Source organism: Battus philenor, unplaced genomic scaffold (genome assembly GCF_028537555.1).
Source record: "Battus philenor isolate CCGP_79_NKW_IND1 unplaced genomic scaffold, ilBatPhil1.0.hap1 SCAF_19, whole genome shotgun sequence".
In the NCBI taxonomy this organism is placed as follows: Eukaryota; Metazoa; Arthropoda; class Insecta; order Lepidoptera; family Papilionidae; genus Battus; species Battus philenor.
The window spans coordinates 7,592,351-7,611,911 of record NW_027181681.1 but is presented as its reverse complement, the minus strand read 5'-3'; the positions used below and the strand labels follow the sequence as shown (position 1 = coordinate 7,611,911).

Below are 19,561 nucleotides of genomic sequence, written 5' to 3'. Positions count from 1 at the left end.
AAGTTCCTTTTTCTTGTTTAAATTTTAAAAGAACTTCGTGAGGTGAAGGGCGTGAGAAATTTTACGTGTAAGCAAATATTGTAAACAAAGTGAAACCTGATTTGGTAGCAATAAATGTTTCATACGCGAAAAGTCAAGTTTTATTTGCTCGATTGGCACCTCCTATGTTTTATTAAATTGGCCAAATTGTACATTCGATAATATAACTTTTTTATATTAGCTGGAAATGGAAAATTAAACAAATTCTATTTATGCAATATTCAATAGCGTATTTACTTTAGTTCGCTTGCCCATTAGGATTTAATTGGCAACGTAAAGTGCCTCGCAAACTTGTTCACCCTGATCTGCCGGACTGTATATACTTGACACAGTTACTATGGGACATCCCAAGCAGTTTGCTAAGTCCATTTCTAATACCACTATACAATTACATATATAATAAAAAGCTTTAAACGGCCTCGCGTTCATAAAACTATGAATATTATTTTTCGCACCTTACAGGAAAACATACAATTTTAAAAAATACATGTAGATTAAAACCATATTATTAAGTACTCTTTGGCACTGACAATCAACTTTTCAACCACGTGTTAAACATGGTGTGTTCGTCCTTTCGTATAATAAATATGGACATCTTTAACATTGTCCACCTACTCGCATGTATAAATAATTTCCAAGTCCTTACTGTAATCTCACACGTTTTCAAAATACCGTTACCCTACAATGATACCCTAAAATATTGCAACCTCAAAGCCTACATTGTTTTGGAGCTTGCAACCATGAAATCCTTCCAATAAATTTGGAGAGAAGTAACAATAAACTTTTTTCGTTAGTGGTATTTTGAATTTATGTACAATGTTTGGGATTTTAAAAACATTTCGGTTGTAAATTTTAGTATAATATTATTTTTTCCTTAAGCTCTATCTCATATTTCAAAAATTAAAAAAATCGTAGGTAGTCAGAGCTTTTAATAAATTTTATATCAATTTCGTAAACTGCTTTTCATAAATAACAGAATTTATTTTTTCATTGAATTATGTAGTATTATAGTCAACGATGTTTGTTTGTAGAATATTATGTCATTTGGAAAATAAAATGTTAATAGTTGTAAAACTATATTTATATAAAAATAATATAATTGTATTATATATATATATATATACTATTACATATATTATTTATATTATTATATAATAATAATACAATTACGCGAACAAAAACCTTCAACTAAAGCCAATGGGATAAAAGTGGGATTTGGAATAATCTTTATCGTAAAATCATATAGATATCATTAGATAGAGAGACGAGTATTTATATTTTTTTTAGGTTTTAATATGATATCAAGTTATGTCAATAATGATTATATCTGTCTCAAGAAAAAAAAAGCAAAGACAACAATTAATTAAAATAGTTTGTTTTTTTAATAGCTTTTTTCTATTTCGTTTTAAAATGGAATCAGAGGTAAACAAACTTCAATTAATTTGTTATCGAATTACGAACATTATACTTTTGATTAGAATAACGCAATCGCATTGGTTAATTATGTACTTATCTTATCACTTTATTCCAATCTAGTAGATGTCACCGGGCAATTGTTAAAATATCATATTGATAACTAAAACCGTTTCCTTTAGTTCATAGTCGGCATTTTAAGTGACCAGAGTTAAAATGGCGGAGAAAGTTAAAAAGAAACCACCGTTCTTCGCACTCAAGCGATGGAACAGTCAGAAGCAAACTGAAGAAAGCAACTACCCTAAAACTCCAAACACACCGCAAGTTCAAAATCCTTTACAATTGTTCAAACCAAACGTTTTATCACCGACAACACGTTCTACTGTCCCACCTGCGGCGGAATCGAAGCCAAGGAAGTAAGCTAAATTTACTATTCAGCTAATTACCCCATGATATACGTTATCCATGATGTACGTCACCACGTACGTAATTGCATTGCTTATTATTTAATGTAATAATTTAACCATTTTTAGTGATTATAAATGTGTTACGTAATTTATATATTAAAAGTAAAAATAATGAATGTACTCTTAAAGGTTGATATTTTAAGAATAAACATGTATTATAATAAACAATTATCATACATGAATATCCAAAGAACCAATCGTTCGAGTAATTAAGATGATATAAAATACAATACGTCAAAAGTGTTTGTTGAATAATATAACAAAAATTAATACGTGATATACAAATCAGAGTTAAACTACAGTTAAACATATATAGATATTACTCGTAAATTAATATTTATTATGTTGTCTCGTTTCAATTAGTTTACTCATTAAAGTTTATTTTTTGTATACTATATTACACACAGTCTTTTAAAGTTACATCCCTACTCACTACAAATGTAAGAATTTAAAAAAAATCCTAGACTAAGTAGACAACGTAAACTAGACAAAAAAGCGCTAAAGATTCATCAGCATCTTGTTTTCAGATAAAGTTTATTTTTTATTTTGGACTCGTTCATAAGTATTACTAATTCTATTAAAGTATAAATATCAAAAATCTCAATATCAGAAATCTCTTCATTCACCCAACGTTCGTATAAATATTGCTGAATTTTCTATAAAAAACTATCGCGAAAAATTTGAAAGCTATCGTGTGCCAAAAAGTGTGAATACTGAATTAGCTGTCAACACTGCAAACAAGTTTTTAATTGTAAACGAATAAATCTATATTGTTGGCAATAAAAACTATTGACAGTTCAATTTGTAAGGTGCGTCTTATAAGTCAGTCTTTGGGCAATAAAGTCGTATTGATATAATTTTTATTAATGAATACTCTCACTACTGAACTGGTTTGTCTACATATTCCACATCGTCAAATGGATAGAAGCCCACTGCCAGGCATAGGTCACCTCTAAAAAGCCGCCATGATGACTGGTCTTGCCCTGTACGCACCCATCGTTTTTCCGCGTCCTTAACTATGTCATTTGACCATCTAATGATCACTACCGACTTGTGATCACTACTATATGTAAAATATACACATAATCCAATAAAGATTTTCCAATGCTGAACAACAAAGATTAGTAACTGAGATAAACTTCAACTTGATGTACGTGCGTAGAAATGAAATAACAAAGTTGTAGGTAATATTTCAAACTTCTTTATTTCGAAACATTCTTGGTCAAATTTACCAATCTTCTTATATTTTTACTTTATTCAAATTTCTTTAAAAACTTATCAATCATGTTTAGAAATAATAATGAAGAATTTGTAAAAATGAATTCCTGTTTTCGGTGTCCAAGTTTACAGGCTCTGCCAAATTTGGGAACCTCTGGGAAGTTTCATATTTATACCATTCCTGAATTTTTAATAAATATGTATTCTTGATTAGTTACTTTAGTTAACAGCTTCTGTATTGCATTATGTATATGGCACCTGTAAAGATGTATGTTTCAATATCAAAAAAAAAAAAAACAATTTAGTGCCTTAAATTATTTATATCAACTTAAATATACAGAGTACGTATTTATGTCACATCACTATCTCGGTAAAAGTTACTTGGCGCCACAAAGTGTCGCGAAAACCTAATGTTTGGACAGTACAACAAGGATTTATTACTAGGTATTGGGATTCTGATGCATCGAGGAAAAAAGCATGATTAAATTAAGTTCATGTTAGACGATTAAGTATAAATGAGCTCACGCCTTAGCTACAAGCAATTCCGGAACCAGAAGGTTTTAAGCCTGTTACTATTTTAAAAGTGAAATGATAAACAAAACTTTATATTTAAAAATATATTTTTGAAAGTGCTATCGTTGAGATTTATGGCCATCGTTTAAATGTCTGTGAAAAACAAAGCTCTTGGCAATTCACATAATGAAGTGATTTAGTTTACATGTCGCATCTTGTTGTTAACTCATGTTAATACTAAATGTTTTATGTCCATTGTTATATTGCTTTTTGAACAGGGTATCAGCGGGTGGTATTAAAGAATTGGTGCAATGTCCTCTATGTTTAGAAGTACTTCACAATCCCAAGATGTTGCCATGTCAGCACACATTTTGCCTGGCGTGCCTTAGAGTTTACGTCGATGGTACGTAACATAACTTATTATTTATTAATATACTCCTTTTTATATCGTCGTTCCCTGACCTATACAGAGTATAAGTATTACGTAACTGAGTTTGTGTAAAATCCTTTGCTAATTCTCGTTATATTTTTTGCTCTTCTATTACTCAATAGATTTAGATTAACTTTATTGAATTTTCTGTTAGAGCTACAGGTCACGTTGGTTATTTCAACTTGTTTTGAATATCTTATATCAGAAAATAATTGGGTATGCACACTACGTCAGACCGACGCCACGATGGTACATAGATATCAAGAGAGAATATTGCGAAAAAGATCTAATCAATGTATTAGTATTTTGGTCGCACGGCTAAATGAAACGATAATATTTATATTTTGTTTTTTGCGTATAATCATTGCAGCCGAACCGATAATTGATTGCCCTATTTGCTACACAAGAATACAAATACACGGAGCAAATTACGTAGAGGAACTGCCCACGAATTTATATATCAATACATTGCTGCAAATGGTGGGCATCAGCAGTTCACCAGCGAAAGCACCGGACACTCCACCTACTACTCCAGCAACTGGTGTTGGTGGAATGCAGAGTGTTGATTTATTTGCCGGCGGGTTGCGTTGCTGCCATTGTCGCACCATGTGCGATGCTTGTGATATAACATCGTGTGGACATTGCAAATTGGTACGATTATTTGCTTTTATGAACATTTAATAATATACTCTCGATTAAGTGCATCTTTTCCATTCTTTCGAAAAGTACATAGGAACAATGTCAGAAGTTTGTGTAAAATGAACCGTATAGTATAATGGATCTCAAAGAGGTTCAGATGGACCCCAGTGGACCACAGGAGATTACTTTGGCTTGGAAAAGAGGTTCACAGAATCAGAAAGTCATCAGAAAGTTTTATCTGCATCTAATGCGAAAGACTAAAATATTGCAATGGCAGTACAGGAAGATTTTTAGAAGCTCCTCTCATAGCACAGTCAATTTATTGATTAATTAACAAATCAATTATCTAAAAAAAAAAGTATCAAATTATGGATGGAAGTCAGCCACAACGTAAATTTCCATAGTGAGGTGAAATTTTCACGTTCTTGTCGAGTTTTAGGAATATGGTAGAACTGCAGATGTAAGTCCACCGGAACGAGCTAAATTTTGAAAGAAGCTCTGCTCTAGAGTATTCTATGATATGGATGGATATGGATTATTGATTATTATTTGCATTGTTGTTTTAAAATCTTTCTATCATATCTATTTTATCATAATTAATAACAATATACTAGGATTTCATAGCTTTTGTAGCAGTGTTACTACATAGAACATTCGATGGTGAAACTTCAAACCGTAATATAATGATTCACCTAGCGTACTAATTACCTATAATTTACTTTTAAATTTCGATTAATCTCATATTATGAACAAATCTAGTTTTATAATAAAATGATAAGATTGTAATTAATGCGATAACTTTGATTTATTGGGGTCACCTAATGATTGACTGATATGATTTTAGAAATTTTGCCGAGTTTGTTGGTCGCAGCATTTAGAGGACATGCGCACACAAATTGGATCAATTTTAAAACAGTTAGACTCTGCTGCTAACCGTCTCGAACATAAAATTGAGCATTATAAGGTAACTGACATTTTAATTTTGTATGCAAAACATTTATGACTAAAAATTATATTTGGACATTACCTACCTTTTTATCATAAAAACTTAAACTTTGCTATAAATTAAATTGATTTAGCCATTCATCGATTACCTTACGAAATGTTTATAGAGGAATTGAGCAGCTGTTGGAACTTCTTACCCTTCTACAACTATTGCGGTGAGATTTCGATCAGGCTTTTTCACTAAAACTGTTAATTCGTAAGGTTTAGCTTGAAACATTATGCAAACTTCCGAAGCTATTTTATCCCGTTAATTTATCCTTCAGCCAGAGCGAAGCGGGACATATAATTTTGGTTAGTCTTATAGTAATGCTTTTGTTTTTACATCGTGTAGGCAAAATGGGGCTCAGTATAGACAATACTTATGTTTTAGATAACATAAGATTCAGTTCATATTTGATGATGCCATATCCTGGGTAGAATTTTCTTCTCCTGGAACAAATTTTATTGTTAGTGTAGAAAATATTTATAAATTCCCTAAGTAACAGCATTGATCATGGCTGAAAATTTGTAGCTCACATGAAGCCTATTACCAGGTCCGTCATAAATAAATGAAAGCTCATTATTATTACTTTTTATAATATTCATTATACAAAAAAACCAAAGAGACTTTATGAGGTTCATAATTGGATCTGGCGATTTGTTCGACTTAACGCTACCGAGTCAAGGATATTATTTATGTGACGCTAATTTGCATTTCTTCTTTAGAATTTTATATTTGGTATAAGCAACCAAATGTAAGGCCTGAATGAGGTTTGGGATAGAAAGGTTTGAACGATATATCAAATAATGTTATTGTAATTTTATTTTACTTCCAGGATCGATGTGAACGCATAACAGAACAAATAAATATCGTTGCAGATGAAAAAATTAATGCCATACTTACTGCTAAAGTTAATCTATTGCAAGAAGCGTCAGACCTTCAGAAATCGGGCGACATGTCAGCTTTAGCACTACAATCTTCTTTAAAAGAAGCTCGGGAAGTAGCTTTGAAAACGATGAGTTCTAAACAACTAATTGATGACAATGAGAAGGCAAGTGATTTGGACAAATAACACTTAAAGTTACGATTATCATCATTATTTCAGGTGATAAAAAAGAGCCTTACGATACGATAGATCGATCGATTACGATAGCCACGATAAGCGGTCTTGCCATGCTTGCATTCGGCTATCTTAACTATATCACGCCCATCCACCTAGAGAAGGCCAACCTTTTATTTCAGCTATTATACCAGACACTAATTCATTACATGTTGTTTCATGCATAAATATACTGGTACTATATCATTTTAAAAAAATACTGGTAATATTTTACGTTATGCTAGTTGCACGTTGCTGATCCAACTTGAGGAGGTTCTACCGGCTCTTGGTCGCAACTCGAGAACTTTTTGGCTCTGAGGTCTTTTTAGATGTGTGTAAAAAAGTAAAGCAAGTGAAGTATACTGGGTCTGACTAATAATATGAAATGTGCATTATTCACTTAAAAAGATTTTTGGAAAATTTCATGTTCATTCTGTTGTATGAAAAAATATTTATAATTTCCTTAAGATAATACATACAACAATGGTTATTTATGAAAGCGATTATTTTTTCTTATCGAAAGATAAGTTTGTACCTAGTAAAAATAATAGTTGATAATAACAAACTACGATTTCAGAATTCGATATCAAATCGAACATTATTTTTACCGAGAAAATTCTATTGTTTATGTTTGGTATTTTAAAAACACAATTTTGTTTGTTCGAGGAATTTTGTTCTGTATATATTATCACCTCTTTTTGTAATATTTACTTTTTAATTTTAGTATGTAATCTTCCCGAATATTCGATAAAAGAACATTTTCTTTTTTTACCTCGTCGTTTCAACACATAGACGTCCACTGGAAGGCATAGACCCCCCCAAAGATATCTATGAGGGTGATACACCATAATCGCCACGCATAGCATGCAGGTTGGCTATCGTCGTGTGGTATTATGGTACGCAGATAACGCTACTGCCCATCCTCTGGAAACTTATTAGCGAGTACTGGCAATTCTATATAGGATTACGTTTAATACACAAAGTGATGAATTATATAAGATTGTATCCCGGGAATCAAAACTGGAACCTACGATCGCAGACCTCAATTCTCTATTGCTGGGCTACCATTGCTTTTTTACTTTTTCATCCCCTTTCAACACAAAAAGTCAATTCGTTTAAATGGTAAATAAATAAAACAATATTATTGTAAAATATTCTTCCACTTCGTTATTTATAACATATATTTAATACATTCACAGGTAGCTACCTTCATAAACCTGCACCAAAATGCATTACAATTACTAACAGACGTTTCTAAATGGGATGCTAACAGCTTTGTCTTCGATAAAGAAAACTTTTGTATAGAATCAGATATTACAACACCTTTGGATGCAGAATCTGATGATCCATTACCGGAAATCGCTAAGCATAATAATCCACTTGAAAACGAAGAAAGTTTAATAATGTTCTACAGGTATTCCTTTTAAACATAAATATTTGTTTACATACTAAATAGCTGCCTTGACAGATTTCGTAGTATCAAATGTATACACAGGGTGATTAGATATAGGTATAAAAAATTCGTATTATTATATGTTAAAATTATTCACTATTTACTGACTTATTGTACTGTCAACAATTATTAATCAATTGCATTGTAATCGATTTTTTTTCACAGTGATCACTTTATGATCGCAAATTGATTCAAAAGCTTTATTCTAAATTATGAACTATTCACACATTCAAAGAATATACACTTATATTTTAGTAATAATATGATTAACAAAAGATAAAACTACTATATACTTTTTGTGTGGAAAAAGAACTGTTTGATTAATTATTTTCCTCACAGTTTTTTTTTTCATATTTTCCGTAAGAACCGGCCTTAACAAATTTAAATAGAACAGAAACATTTATCCGAAACAGTATATCCATTTTCTGGTTTCGTGTTTAGCAACACATTTGGCGATTAATTTTATTTACGTTGGTAATTTGCTAATTAACGTCTATTTTAATTATAAAAAAATAATTTCGAACACAGAATTTATGTCAGTGACAGTTTATATTTAAAAAAAGGTTATTAAAGTAATTATTAAGTGAATAACCAACTTCAGATCACGTAATTTCACGCCTCATTACGTATGGCGAAAGACGGCTCGACCTTGCGGAATCGGGATAGGTCCATGGAACGAACACCTGTATATCTGCGCAATGGACAGCCACAGTGTGCTGGTAGTAGAACGCTCACAAGCAAAAACTGTGATGCGTCTCACCTGTGAAGAGATGTTATGTCCAGTACACATCGCCTTCTTTAAGAGTTTGGGAGAAATATATGTAACAGGTAATACATTTTTTCACTTCCATTCTGTACCGATTTTTCAATTGGGCTTTAATTGCATAATTACAGGAGAAGTAAAATAAAACATGAAAGCAAAAATAAAAAAAAATCCTCTGATTGGCTTGAAAAAAACGGTCCTGACGGAAGAACAGCGCTATCGCAGTGCTATGTTTAACGCTCAGAAGCAATGCTAAAGCAGCGTCTTTTTTCTGGATGTTCAATTTATTACTCTATTACATATACCTACCATTGTTATAAGACTCATAACTATTTTGTTAATCCAGTAACGATGTAATTCATTCATTCTTTCATTCAAATAACTTTAATTAAAAAGATTACTTTTATAACGCGTAATCAAACTTGCTGATAAAATAACCATTTTATTTATAACATATTCTATGATGAGTTAATTTTTACTATCTATGCAGTAAATTTAAATTAATAATTAAACATGATAAGTGCGTAGGAAGGATTCATTCTATCTCTATTAATTAAGCTACGTGTGGTAACTGGCTCGTGAAGTTAAACATTAATCATATTTAAGTTTTTTCTTTCACTGAGTAAATAAACCGGTAATTTTGTGATTAGAATACTTTTTTTAACCTTTACCTATGTCGTCGTCTTATAACTCCGGACCAGGATTAGTTGCGAGTAATAATAATAATTTTCCCAACTCCTAAACATATTGTGCTGGACATAGGCCTCTCTCGTGGATTTCCAATTGGACTGGTTGACAGGCCTGCATCTAGCCATCTTGTGTAAAAACGGAAACTAAATGTGGATGAGAATGAAAGTGAATCATGTGAAGCAAGAGTGCAGAAATAAAAATAGAAAGTAGAAAAAGTTATTACAGATTGTAAAATACTCAGTCCCTCCTACAATCGGAGTGAATAAGGGCCCACCAAAAACGAAGCACATGAAAAAAGAAAGAAGGCCGCTTTCTTCACATCATCGCTGCGATTTCCAGTCCGCGGTCTCCATTCCTGAACCTTAAAGCCTCAACGCTCCCCACTACCACTTCAACTAGCCAATCTGCTAAACTATGTCGTTTACTTTAAGTATCTTACATATTTCAGATAAATGGAAACATTGTATTCATGTATTTTCCAAAGAAGGTGAATATCTTAGATCGATTGGCCAGAAGGGCAGTCGCGATGGCATGTTCCGATCACCAGAAGGCATAGCGATAGACAATTCGCAACAACTTATTTACGTAGTCGACACCGGTAATGACAGAGTACAGGTAAACTGATTTATTTATTTTACAAACTCTAAAAAAGACTATGTTATCATAATTATAAGCATATACATATTGTCGCCCTTACCGAATAAACTTGTAAACTTTCATTATATTCAACCTACAAGGGTATACAAAAATCAAAATTATTTTATCCATTTCCGTTATTTTATTTAATATCTGTTTATATATTCAGGAAATTATATGAGTTATTACGGAAAAAAGATTCTACTTGAATTAAATTTAAACGTTTTTAAGAGTCATTTTCTCTCTTTCGCCGCAATAGTTTTTTTACAGTTTTTTTTGAGTCACATTGGCTTGGTTTGTGATCGATTCATTAAAATAGATTATGGCAACAAGACGTTACTGTAAATATATTTATTAATTAAGGACACAAGTAACAATTTTTTCCGCGAATAATGTTGCAATAGCTCATACGATCGACGCTCATATTTTATTTACAAGAATTTCATTTCTTTCATTTTCCATTATAAAAATCCCAAAAAAAGAATCACACGGTGCAATACTACCTGTAAGTGCCGAAATTGACAGAAATGGCATAAGCCTGCAATAGCATAATATGGGCTTATTCGGTGGGACGACGATATGTAAGGCTCAAAAATGAAAAAAGGATAAACGCAAAGACAAATGCTTCTGCTTCTTTTTATTAATGAAAATGGATGAAGTAAACCTAAATAATAATCTTATTTTTAGATTTTGCAGCCCGATGGGAAATGTGTGGACCAAATCGGCGTTGCTACGAGGAAGCAACCATCACAGACTTCCAGTGTATGGGACACTAAAGAAATTCTGTGCACAGAGCTGAACGCTCCGACGGCCGTCGCAATATCCAATGATCGAGTAATCGTGCTAGACAGTGGAAACCGACGAGTGAAAGTGTACAACAAACAAGACAAAAGCAAACTTTTAGAATTTGGCTCCTTAGGGCATAGAAAGGGGCAATTCAGACAACCTGAAGTATTAGCAGTTGACCCTATGGGTTTTATTTTAGTCGGAGATTCTGGCAATTGTAGAGTACAGGTTTTTAAACCGAATGGACAATTGGTTAGAGTATTTGGAAGACTAGGAACAGAGCCTGGTAAATTTGGATGGATATCAGGAATACACGTCACAAAACAATTAGATATTATAGTCAGTGACACCAAAAATCATAGTGTCAATTTCTTTTAAATAAAACACCTTTACAACGTTACTATTTTTAATAAACTGTTGACTTAATATAAAATTAAAATATATTTAAAAACAAGGTATTGGATTAATCTAAAATTAAACATAGATATATTACAATCGTAATTTATTTTTAATCAAATTTCTATTTTAAAACTCAATGGGAAGTGTATGAATTTGTAATAATAAATACTATTGTATTCTATTGTATTGTGTATTACACAAAATTAATGTATTTTATTCACAGTGTAATTACTATACACATAAGAACAATAATTGTCAAATTTAAGGCAAAAGTAACGTAGTTATTACATAAATCGTTTATTTAAATTCTTTTTAATAGTTTGTGGTGTTAAAAAGCTATTACAAAATTTATATTTAGTAAAAAATATATACCGCGCGCATCTATTATTTTTTTTAACTCATAAGATTCAATCGTTATTAGACCCGTCTAATACATTAAAGCTTTGTTTTGCTATAAAATCCTTATAAATTATATTATTTTTAATAGTAATTACTTTCTTCTCCAGTGGGTATTTTTCGAACGGGTAATATTTTTAAAAGTAAAAAAAACTTGATCTACATGTTTTTGTATAATCTTACCTGTAAGTTAATTTTTATATGAGTGACTGAACAAAATAATTTCCATTTTTTAAATTGGCAATTTATTCCACAGAATACCATAATATTATATCGCCTGTTAGAATGGTATCGTTCAAAAAACTTGTTCCTGTAGCAAAAAGCTTTCGAAGTTATAAGTTTCACGCAAATCATATTTTCATGTTTAAAAATGTTAATAAATAAAATAGAGACAAAACGATACATTACAATCAATTTTGTTACGCAATTTTTTTGAAAGCATATTTCCAAACGGTTTGGTACAAATCTTTAAAAAAATGTCAGACTTGATCAGAACACGATATTTAAAAAATTTAAAAATTGCTTAAAAGCAAAGTAATCGCCGGTTTTTCGCCCTTTGTAAAAAGTTAGACATCATGAAATAATCTTGTTTTACTGTTTGTTACTCATATGAATTAATTGAATACTGAATATATTTTTTTTGTTTACATCATAATTATATTGCATGAATGTTAGTTTATTAAGATTATGGGAAAAATATAAAAACATCAATAACCTTGTATGTTAAAAATGTCACGGAATCATCATTTAGTAGATTATGACAAATTCATTGACTAACATCCGTGCTATCAATTATTTCCTTTGTAAAAGAAACCAATATTAGTGTATGTTCAAAATTATTAATTTTACTATAGTTTATATCATTAATAACATGTTAGTAAAAAAATTTTATGAACATCATGAAAATTTGAAAAAAATTGTTGTAAATATTCCTTTGTACACATTAATTGTACAATATGTATAAACAAACCAAAAATATTTCCATTTAATAGCAATTGAGCAAATAAAACATCACATCTCAAATAAATTTTTACGATTATTCTTTAGCATCTAAGAATTACTTGTTTTATATTGGATTTAATCAATTAGATTTGTTTTTCTTGCTCTTAGTTTTAATAAAATGATTTAAATTTAGTAATGCTTATAGTGCTACTGTTATTCTTAGCATTACCTATAAAAAATTGAAAATGTTAAAATAATTATTATCTAAAATTGTTAACAATTCATTTTGAAATGAATATTTTGTAAAAAACATTGCTTAATGATTATGAAAATACATATATTAATCAATGATATATAATTTAAAATAATGATAAAAATAAGAATAAACAGCATTTCATTGATGTCATTATGTTAACTACTGACATTTTGAAAACCATATATAGATCATAATATTCTATGCATTTGTTAAACATCTTGACTCAATAAAAACATTAATTTAAAAAATGAAAATGTTATCGGAAATAAAAAAAATGTTCTTAAAAATTACCAAGTTTCATTCACATTTTATTTCATTATATGGCTTACCTCAGTCTCGGTTAAGTGGTATTAACAAAATATTTACATGTATGTACAAAATAACACTAAGCTGTTAAGACTAATGAGTTTCTGATTAAAGCATATTCCAAGGAGACTCTTGGTTGACTCTATTCAAATTCAGAAATTACAAAATTCAAAATCGGAAATTCTTTATCCAAAACAAAAGTTTATAAATGTGAAATTGTATCTCTGAAAAATTAGTCAGGCTACTTTCCAAGCAATGGCAGCTTACTGCACTTTACAAATATAACATACCGATGAAATGAAATAAAAAGAAAATAAATTTTAATTTATTTACATAATTGAATTCTTAAAAGATTTATCATATTTCACACAGATATTTCATAAATATTTATGATCTCATCTTTTCATTTTTGTGTGAATAATATAGAAAAATATTTAGTGTTAATAAAATCGAGATTCAAGTTGTACATGATGATGATTGACGAGTACAGACAAAAATCAAAATAATTTGTTGAAAGAAAAAAAAAATTCTTAAGTTTCTAGACATTTTCAAATATAACTTGTGTATATTTTACTACATTGTTTATAAAGTTAAATTTTAATAATGTTAAAAACAGTAATTATTTTAAAGTTCTGCAATTTATTTATATAATTATAGAAGAAATCATTAGTTTGTGTACATGTTTTCACATAGAAGTTTATTTATTTATCCGATATTTTTAAATAAGAGTTTTAATTGCCATTTTAGTCTGAGCAATATTAATACCTTCACTAATTTCTGGTCACATATTGATTGTCACATTTATTTCCTCAACATTGAAAAACTTTCTGTGGTTTGGGATATTATGTGGATAATATGTGGATACTTGTGGTTGAAATAATATACCTATATGTAATTAGTTATAACCTGGAGCTTTTATGTCTATTTAACAATACTCCAACATTGTTAAAAAGTTAATTAAACAACTTAATTATTAATAAAGCTGTAACTTGTGACCCTTAATATGTAATTGCATTACTAACTAGTTTTTCATAGCCAAGTAAATGTGCTTTTGAGTCTAAAACCCATGCAATGACCATGGCAAGATAGCTTTTCTATGCCCCAAGAAATACAATGACATTTGAGAATGGGGTTTACAGGAGCTTCCAAAAATTAAGATCACTATAGATTATAAAAAACAGGATGTTGAACATCAGCAGGATTCTGTAATTATTGTTATTTTTACTTAAGAAACTCCTCCTTTAAACATGATTAAGACAGCATTGTACTTGTCGAGTGTTGTTTTCATTGCAGCTTATGATGTACGGCAAGGTTGACATCTTGTAACAGAGTGGCTTTCACCTAAAACTACTGAATCTTGCTCAGGTGGCGGACCCTCACTATTATCATGTTGTCTCTAAAATGATAAGAAACATTTTCATCATTTCACTTTGATTTGATGCAAAATAATTTACAGAAGTACTAATAAATTCACCTTTAATTCAGTAGCCAAGCTTCGGAATGTGTCTTCAACATTAGTATTATCTTTTGCAGAAGTTTCCATTACAAACATTATTTCCGGAACATATCGACAAAATGACTTAGGTTCATCTGGTTCTACTTCCCTCTGCTCTGTTAGATCACATTTGTTTCCAATCAAAGACACAATAACATTAGATGAAGTGTACCTTCGAACTTCTTCTATCCATTTTTGTAAAGACAAAAATGTGGATCTTTTTGTTATATCATACACTGAAATTTTTTTTAAAAAGACATTCAATAAAGAAATAAATACAATTAAAGGTATAGATATATTTGCTACAGGGTCCTTCTTCAACTGGTTATCTAAGATAACCCTGTAATTGTATATCCAAAACCCCTACCACTAAAATTTCTATGGTTTTGGCAGGCAAAGATTGTGCTGTATTTTACATTGTATTATGTAGAATATTGTTACAGAGTGGTTAATTGGTAGGCCGGTTACCTTTAGACAAATGATCTCTTTAAGTTGTCCCTTAATTGTATAAGAAAAATCAATTGACTGTCGCAAAGTACATTCATAATCGTAATCTGGGTAGATTAATAATAAAAAAAAATTGTCTCCAAGCAAATCACCTATAACACACAGTGACAGTGATTTGTTATATAAAGATGTAACTATTATAGTATAACGTACCGATAATTACCCCGTTTGCTGAGCGATAATAGCTTTGTGTAATTGTTCTAAACCGCTCCTGTCCCGCAGTATCCCATATCTGCAGCTAGTAACACCAAAAATTATAGATAAAACGAAATTTCAAAGAATTACAGTACATACAAATGATTAGTAAACACAAACCTTGACCTTCTTTCCATCCACAATTAAAGTTTTCATAGAAAAGTCTACGCCTATTGTATTTCCGTGCCTTTCTATAAAATTTCCTGACTTTAATCGTTGCACAATACATGTTTTTCCTGTACCACAATCACCGATAAGCACAATTTTAAATAGATAATCGAATTGTTCATCCGGAATGCTCATTAATGTATTAGGATTTCGGTTACTCATGACTGGATTTTCATTAACTTTTTGATAAATTTCTGTTTACGTTGTTAGCCTGACAACCATTTTAACTTTTGACAGTATATTTTTTAAACTTTATGGGCATATTGTATCAGAGATTTTTAAAGCCACTTCATTAATAAAAACTTCATGTGATGGATATACATATTCAATTTAATGTAAATGATGAATGAATCTTGTGTAAAAAAAAGTATTATTTTAAGTTTAAAAAAGACACTAGACAGAAAATAATTTCTTCGTCAAATCAAGTTTAGTAATTAGTGAGAGATTAATTTAACTAATTTATTAATTTAATTAATAATTTAATTAATTAAATTAACCTCACTTAATTCAATTTTAATATATAATATGGATATACATTTTATAACGATAGTGTGACGTCGGAATGAAAAATTACTATATGACAATACTATGTGACTGGCAATAAAAGAACACTAATAAGAAAATTGACAGTATTCAACTGATTAATATCCATATATGTGTTATAAAAGTTGGGGCGATAAAAAGGAGAGATAATGTTAATAAATCAAATATTCTTAATTGTCCTACCGTGTATATTTTTATTTCCTTTTAATGAAGCCATAGAGGTAGTCTTAAACTTGAAAAAATATACGTTAACATTAACTACCTATTATAATCTTTGAATGTTTTTAGATACCGAAACAATTTAAAAAATCAAACCACACAAATAACTGGGCGGTTTTGGTCGACACATCTCGGTTTTGGTTTAATTACCGTCATGTAGCAAATGTGTTATCAATTTATCGTAGCGTCAAAAGACTTGGTATTCCCGACAGCCAAATTATATTGATGATCTCTGATGATATGGCATGTAATCCACGAAATCCTCGCCCAGCCACAATTTTTAATAACGCTCATGAGCTGATAAGTGTCTATGGAGACGATGTGGAGGTAGACTATAGGGGTTATGAAGTAAGTATCAGAATGACCAGCTATCAAAATATATTTGATTGCATTTGCTACCATTGCACCTTGTGATATTATCACATTAACCTTAAGTACCAATTTATATCCTGTAATGAAAACTGTATTACTACATACAATTTTACATTTTACTTTTAACTTTTTTATATTAATAACTTTGAAAACTTCCTTTTTAAATTTTAATTTTACAATATTTAAGGTCAGGATGTCCTGCTGTTTCTTTAATTGAGAATTAATGTATTTTATCGCATATTTTCTGATTATATACTTAAAGAGAAAATTGCAATGTAAATTTAACTTTCATTTATTAACTTTTCAGGTTTCTGTGGAAAATTTTGTCAGACTACTTACGGGTCGTGTACATCCAGATACTCCTCGTTCTAAGAGACTACTTACTGATGAAGGCAGTAATATCCTTATTTACTTAACTGGTCATGGTGGTGATGGTTTTTTAAAGTTTCAAGATTCCGAAGAAGTCACTAGTCAGGAATTAGCAGATGCACTAGAACAAATGTGGCAAAAAAGACGGTGATAATTTTATTAACTCCATTACAAAAAGACCAAATATTGTTACCAATCTTTTATGCATTGTCCGTAACTTTTATGAAAGTTCTGCAGTGTATTAGCGTTTAAATACAATTATATTGGAACCAATTAATTAAAAATATACAAAAAAACTACATGAGTAGGTACCAAAAAGTTTCACAATTAAATTGGATAGTATTTTTATACAGCAAATAAAGGCTATGTAAAAAAGTTTTAATAGTCTGACAAAATGCATACTTTTTTGAAATTAAAAATGTTCGGAATCACTTGTATCACTTTAAGATACTATCTTGTATATTGCACACATATATTTTTGAGAGTACTGATTTGCCACATTATTATTAGTTAATTTATTTTTAGAATATTAAACTAAAATATACTGTTTTATCTTGCAGGTATAATGAAATTTTCTTTATAATTGACACTTGTCAGGCATCATCAATGTATGAAAAGTTTTATTCACCAAATATTTTAGCAACAGCAAGTAGTTTAGTTGGAGAAGATTCATTATCAGTAAGTTGAAAATGTTCTCTTTTAAGTTATTAGTGCCCATTGTAGTCCAAGTAAACCCCTAAGGGTCAACAGGAGATTTGTTGGGGGTCTATGTTAGGTTTTCCATTTGTAAGTGAAGCTCCACAAAAATTTATCTGCTTTTGGTAGTGAAGAAATAAAATGTTGACTTGACTTTGACTATCAATGTATGATGATAATATTTTAAGAAGCTCAGTAACTGTAACTTGTGAAAACTCATATATTCCATAATAAGTGCGTATATACACATATTCAGTATTAGTTGAAACTTGATCACATTTTTTTTTTCATAAATTCTAAATTTGTGGTAGGAACTGAGTTGCACTATAAGTTTACATAGTTAGATCTAATCTTCACATTTTTTGTCGAGTTTTGAAAATATGGTGGAAGTGTAGTTGCAGAGGGTTCACAAGAACCAGCTATGTACATGAGAAAAATCTAAAATGTGCAGAAAAGTAAAATGTGATTATTAGTTTTTGACAAATATTTGCTATATTTTTATGTACATACTTACAACTCATTTTTATTTTTTCCAGCATCATGTTGATTCTGCAATTGGTGTTTACATTATAGACAGATATACATACTATGTTCTTGATTTTTTGGAAAATGTCCAGCCTAATAGTAAAAAGACCATGTCAGAGTTTGTAAGTTTCTACCTATATTACTTATTCATTATATCTTGTTTAAAAAATTCTAATTTATTCAATATACATGATGTTAGAGATGTAAAAGCAAATATCACCAGTCAACCAGTCACACTGTATATATTCTACATATTAAATCATTGATTTATTAATTTTTAATGTTAAATCAATAAATATTTTCTGAAATTAGAATATAAATATAATTAACTTATAAACATTTTTTTAGTTAGCAGTATGTCCAAAAAGTGCTTGTTTATCCACCGTGGGCGTTCGAAAAGATTTATTTAAAAGAGATCCAAGCAAAGTACCAATAACAGATTTCTTTGGTTCTGTTAGACCTGTAATTCTTACCACGAAACCAATTGAAATTTTAGATACTCCAAAAAGGAAGAAAAAATCGGCTTTGTAAGTACTTACAAATATTTAATGTTATAATTAAGTCTATCATTTTATTATGTAACATATTTTTTACAGGAACAAAACTGTGATAGCAGAGAAAAGAGCATATCTACCTCAGTTTCCAATGCATCTAGTCCAGAACTCATAAACCAATAATTCCAATAATAATTTATGCACAATTTATTGTTTTACTCATAAATCCTTTTTACATGTTCATTGGCATATTCCCATTTATTATTATGCCCATGTTTGGGAGATTAAAGAAACATTTTATTTATTTATTATTCTTTATTGTACGCGCTATGTATCCATATTTAAGTAGTTTCATAGTAACAAAAGAGGTCTTGCGCGGTCTTATTACACAAGGCAATCTCTTTCAGACAAACGTCGTATGGAAAAGGTAGAAGTATAAATAATAGGTAGTACAGGTGTACAAAGCTTACATGTGTACAAACACATAGATATGTATATAATATATGTATTAATAATAAATAAGTTATAATGCATATTGCGATATAATA

General features: G+C 30.1%; 3 protein-coding genes across 4 annotated transcripts; 2 read left to right on the top strand and 1 right to left on the bottom strand.

Annotated features, from left to right (window-relative positions):
- The first annotated feature begins 1,643 nt into the window (after positions 1-1,643).
- LOC137921528 (tripartite motif-containing protein 3-like) lies at positions 1,644-11,667 on the top strand. Its single transcript, XM_068764316.1, has 9 exons — positions 1,644-1,868; positions 3,929-4,053; positions 4,451-4,731; positions 5,564-5,683; positions 6,540-6,755; positions 8,003-8,217; positions 8,858-9,084; positions 10,158-10,324; positions 11,033-11,667. The coding sequence occupies exons 1-9, from the start codon at positions 1,669-1,671 to the stop codon at positions 11,507-11,509; spliced, it is 2,028 nt and encodes a 675-aa protein (XP_068620417.1). The 5' UTR covers positions 1,644-1,668; the 3' UTR covers positions 11,510-11,667.
- A 2,298-nt stretch (positions 11,668-13,965) lies between these two features.
- Rab19 (RAS oncogene family member Rab19) lies at positions 13,966-16,006 on the bottom strand. Of its 2 annotated transcripts, none has more exons than XM_068764069.1 (4): positions 15,748-16,006; positions 15,586-15,670; positions 14,905-15,161; positions 13,966-14,826 (listed from the first exon to the last, which is right to left on the bottom strand). In XM_068764069.1, exons 1-4 carry the CDS (start codon positions 15,955-15,957, stop codon positions 14,725-14,727), a joined length of 654 nt encoding a protein of 217 aa, XP_068620170.1. In that variant the 5' UTR covers positions 15,958-16,006; the 3' UTR covers positions 13,966-14,724. The 2 variants fall into 2 exon arrangements, with proteins under 2 accessions (XP_068620170.1, XP_068620171.1); XM_068764070.1 differs by having other exon boundaries at positions 14,735-14,809.
- A 426-nt stretch (positions 16,007-16,432) lies between these two features.
- Positions 16,433-19,209, top strand: PIG-K (Phosphatidylinositol glycan anchor biosynthesis class K). The gene is made up of 7 exons (XM_068764357.1): positions 16,433-16,559; positions 16,627-16,905; positions 17,237-17,445; positions 17,859-17,976; positions 18,531-18,641; positions 18,868-19,046; positions 19,116-19,209. Exons 1-7 carry the CDS (start codon positions 16,488-16,490, stop codon positions 19,186-19,188), a joined length of 1,041 nt encoding a protein of 346 aa, XP_068620458.1. The 5' UTR covers positions 16,433-16,487; the 3' UTR covers positions 19,189-19,209.
- Positions 19,210-19,561: the final 352 nt, after the last annotated feature.

Coding starts and splice junctions, on each gene's coding strand:
- Rab19 (XM_068764069.1), bottom strand. CDS start 15,957: ATGAGTAACCGAAATCCTAATACATTAATGAGCATTCCGGATGAACAA. Junction 15,671..15,747: donor TGGATGGAAAGAAGGTCAAG/GTTTGTGTTTAC, acceptor TGGTGTTACTAG/CTGCAGATATGGGATACTGC. Junction 15,162..15,585: donor AGCAAACGGGGTAATTATCG/GTACGTTATACT, acceptor AAAAAATTTCAG/TGTATGATATAACAAAAAGA.
- LOC137921528 (XM_068764316.1), top strand. CDS start 1,669: ATGGCGGAGAAAGTTAAAAAGAAACCACCGTTCTTCGCACTCAAGCGA. Junction 4,054..4,450: donor CCTTAGAGTTTACGTCGATG/GTACGTAACATA, acceptor TAATCATTGCAG/CCGAACCGATAATTGATTGC. Junction 5,684..6,539: donor ATAAAATTGAGCATTATAAG/GTAACTGACATT, acceptor TTTTACTTCCAG/GATCGATGTGAACGCATAAC.
- PIG-K (XM_068764357.1), top strand. CDS start 16,488: ATGTTAATAAATCAAATATTCTTAATTGTCCTACCGTGTATATTTTTA. Junction 16,906..17,236: donor TAGACTATAGGGGTTATGAA/GTAAGTATCAGA, acceptor TTAACTTTTCAG/GTTTCTGTGGAAAATTTTGT. Junction 17,977..18,530: donor TTGGAGAAGATTCATTATCA/GTAAGTTGAAAA, acceptor TATTTTTTCCAG/CATCATGTTGATTCTGCAAT.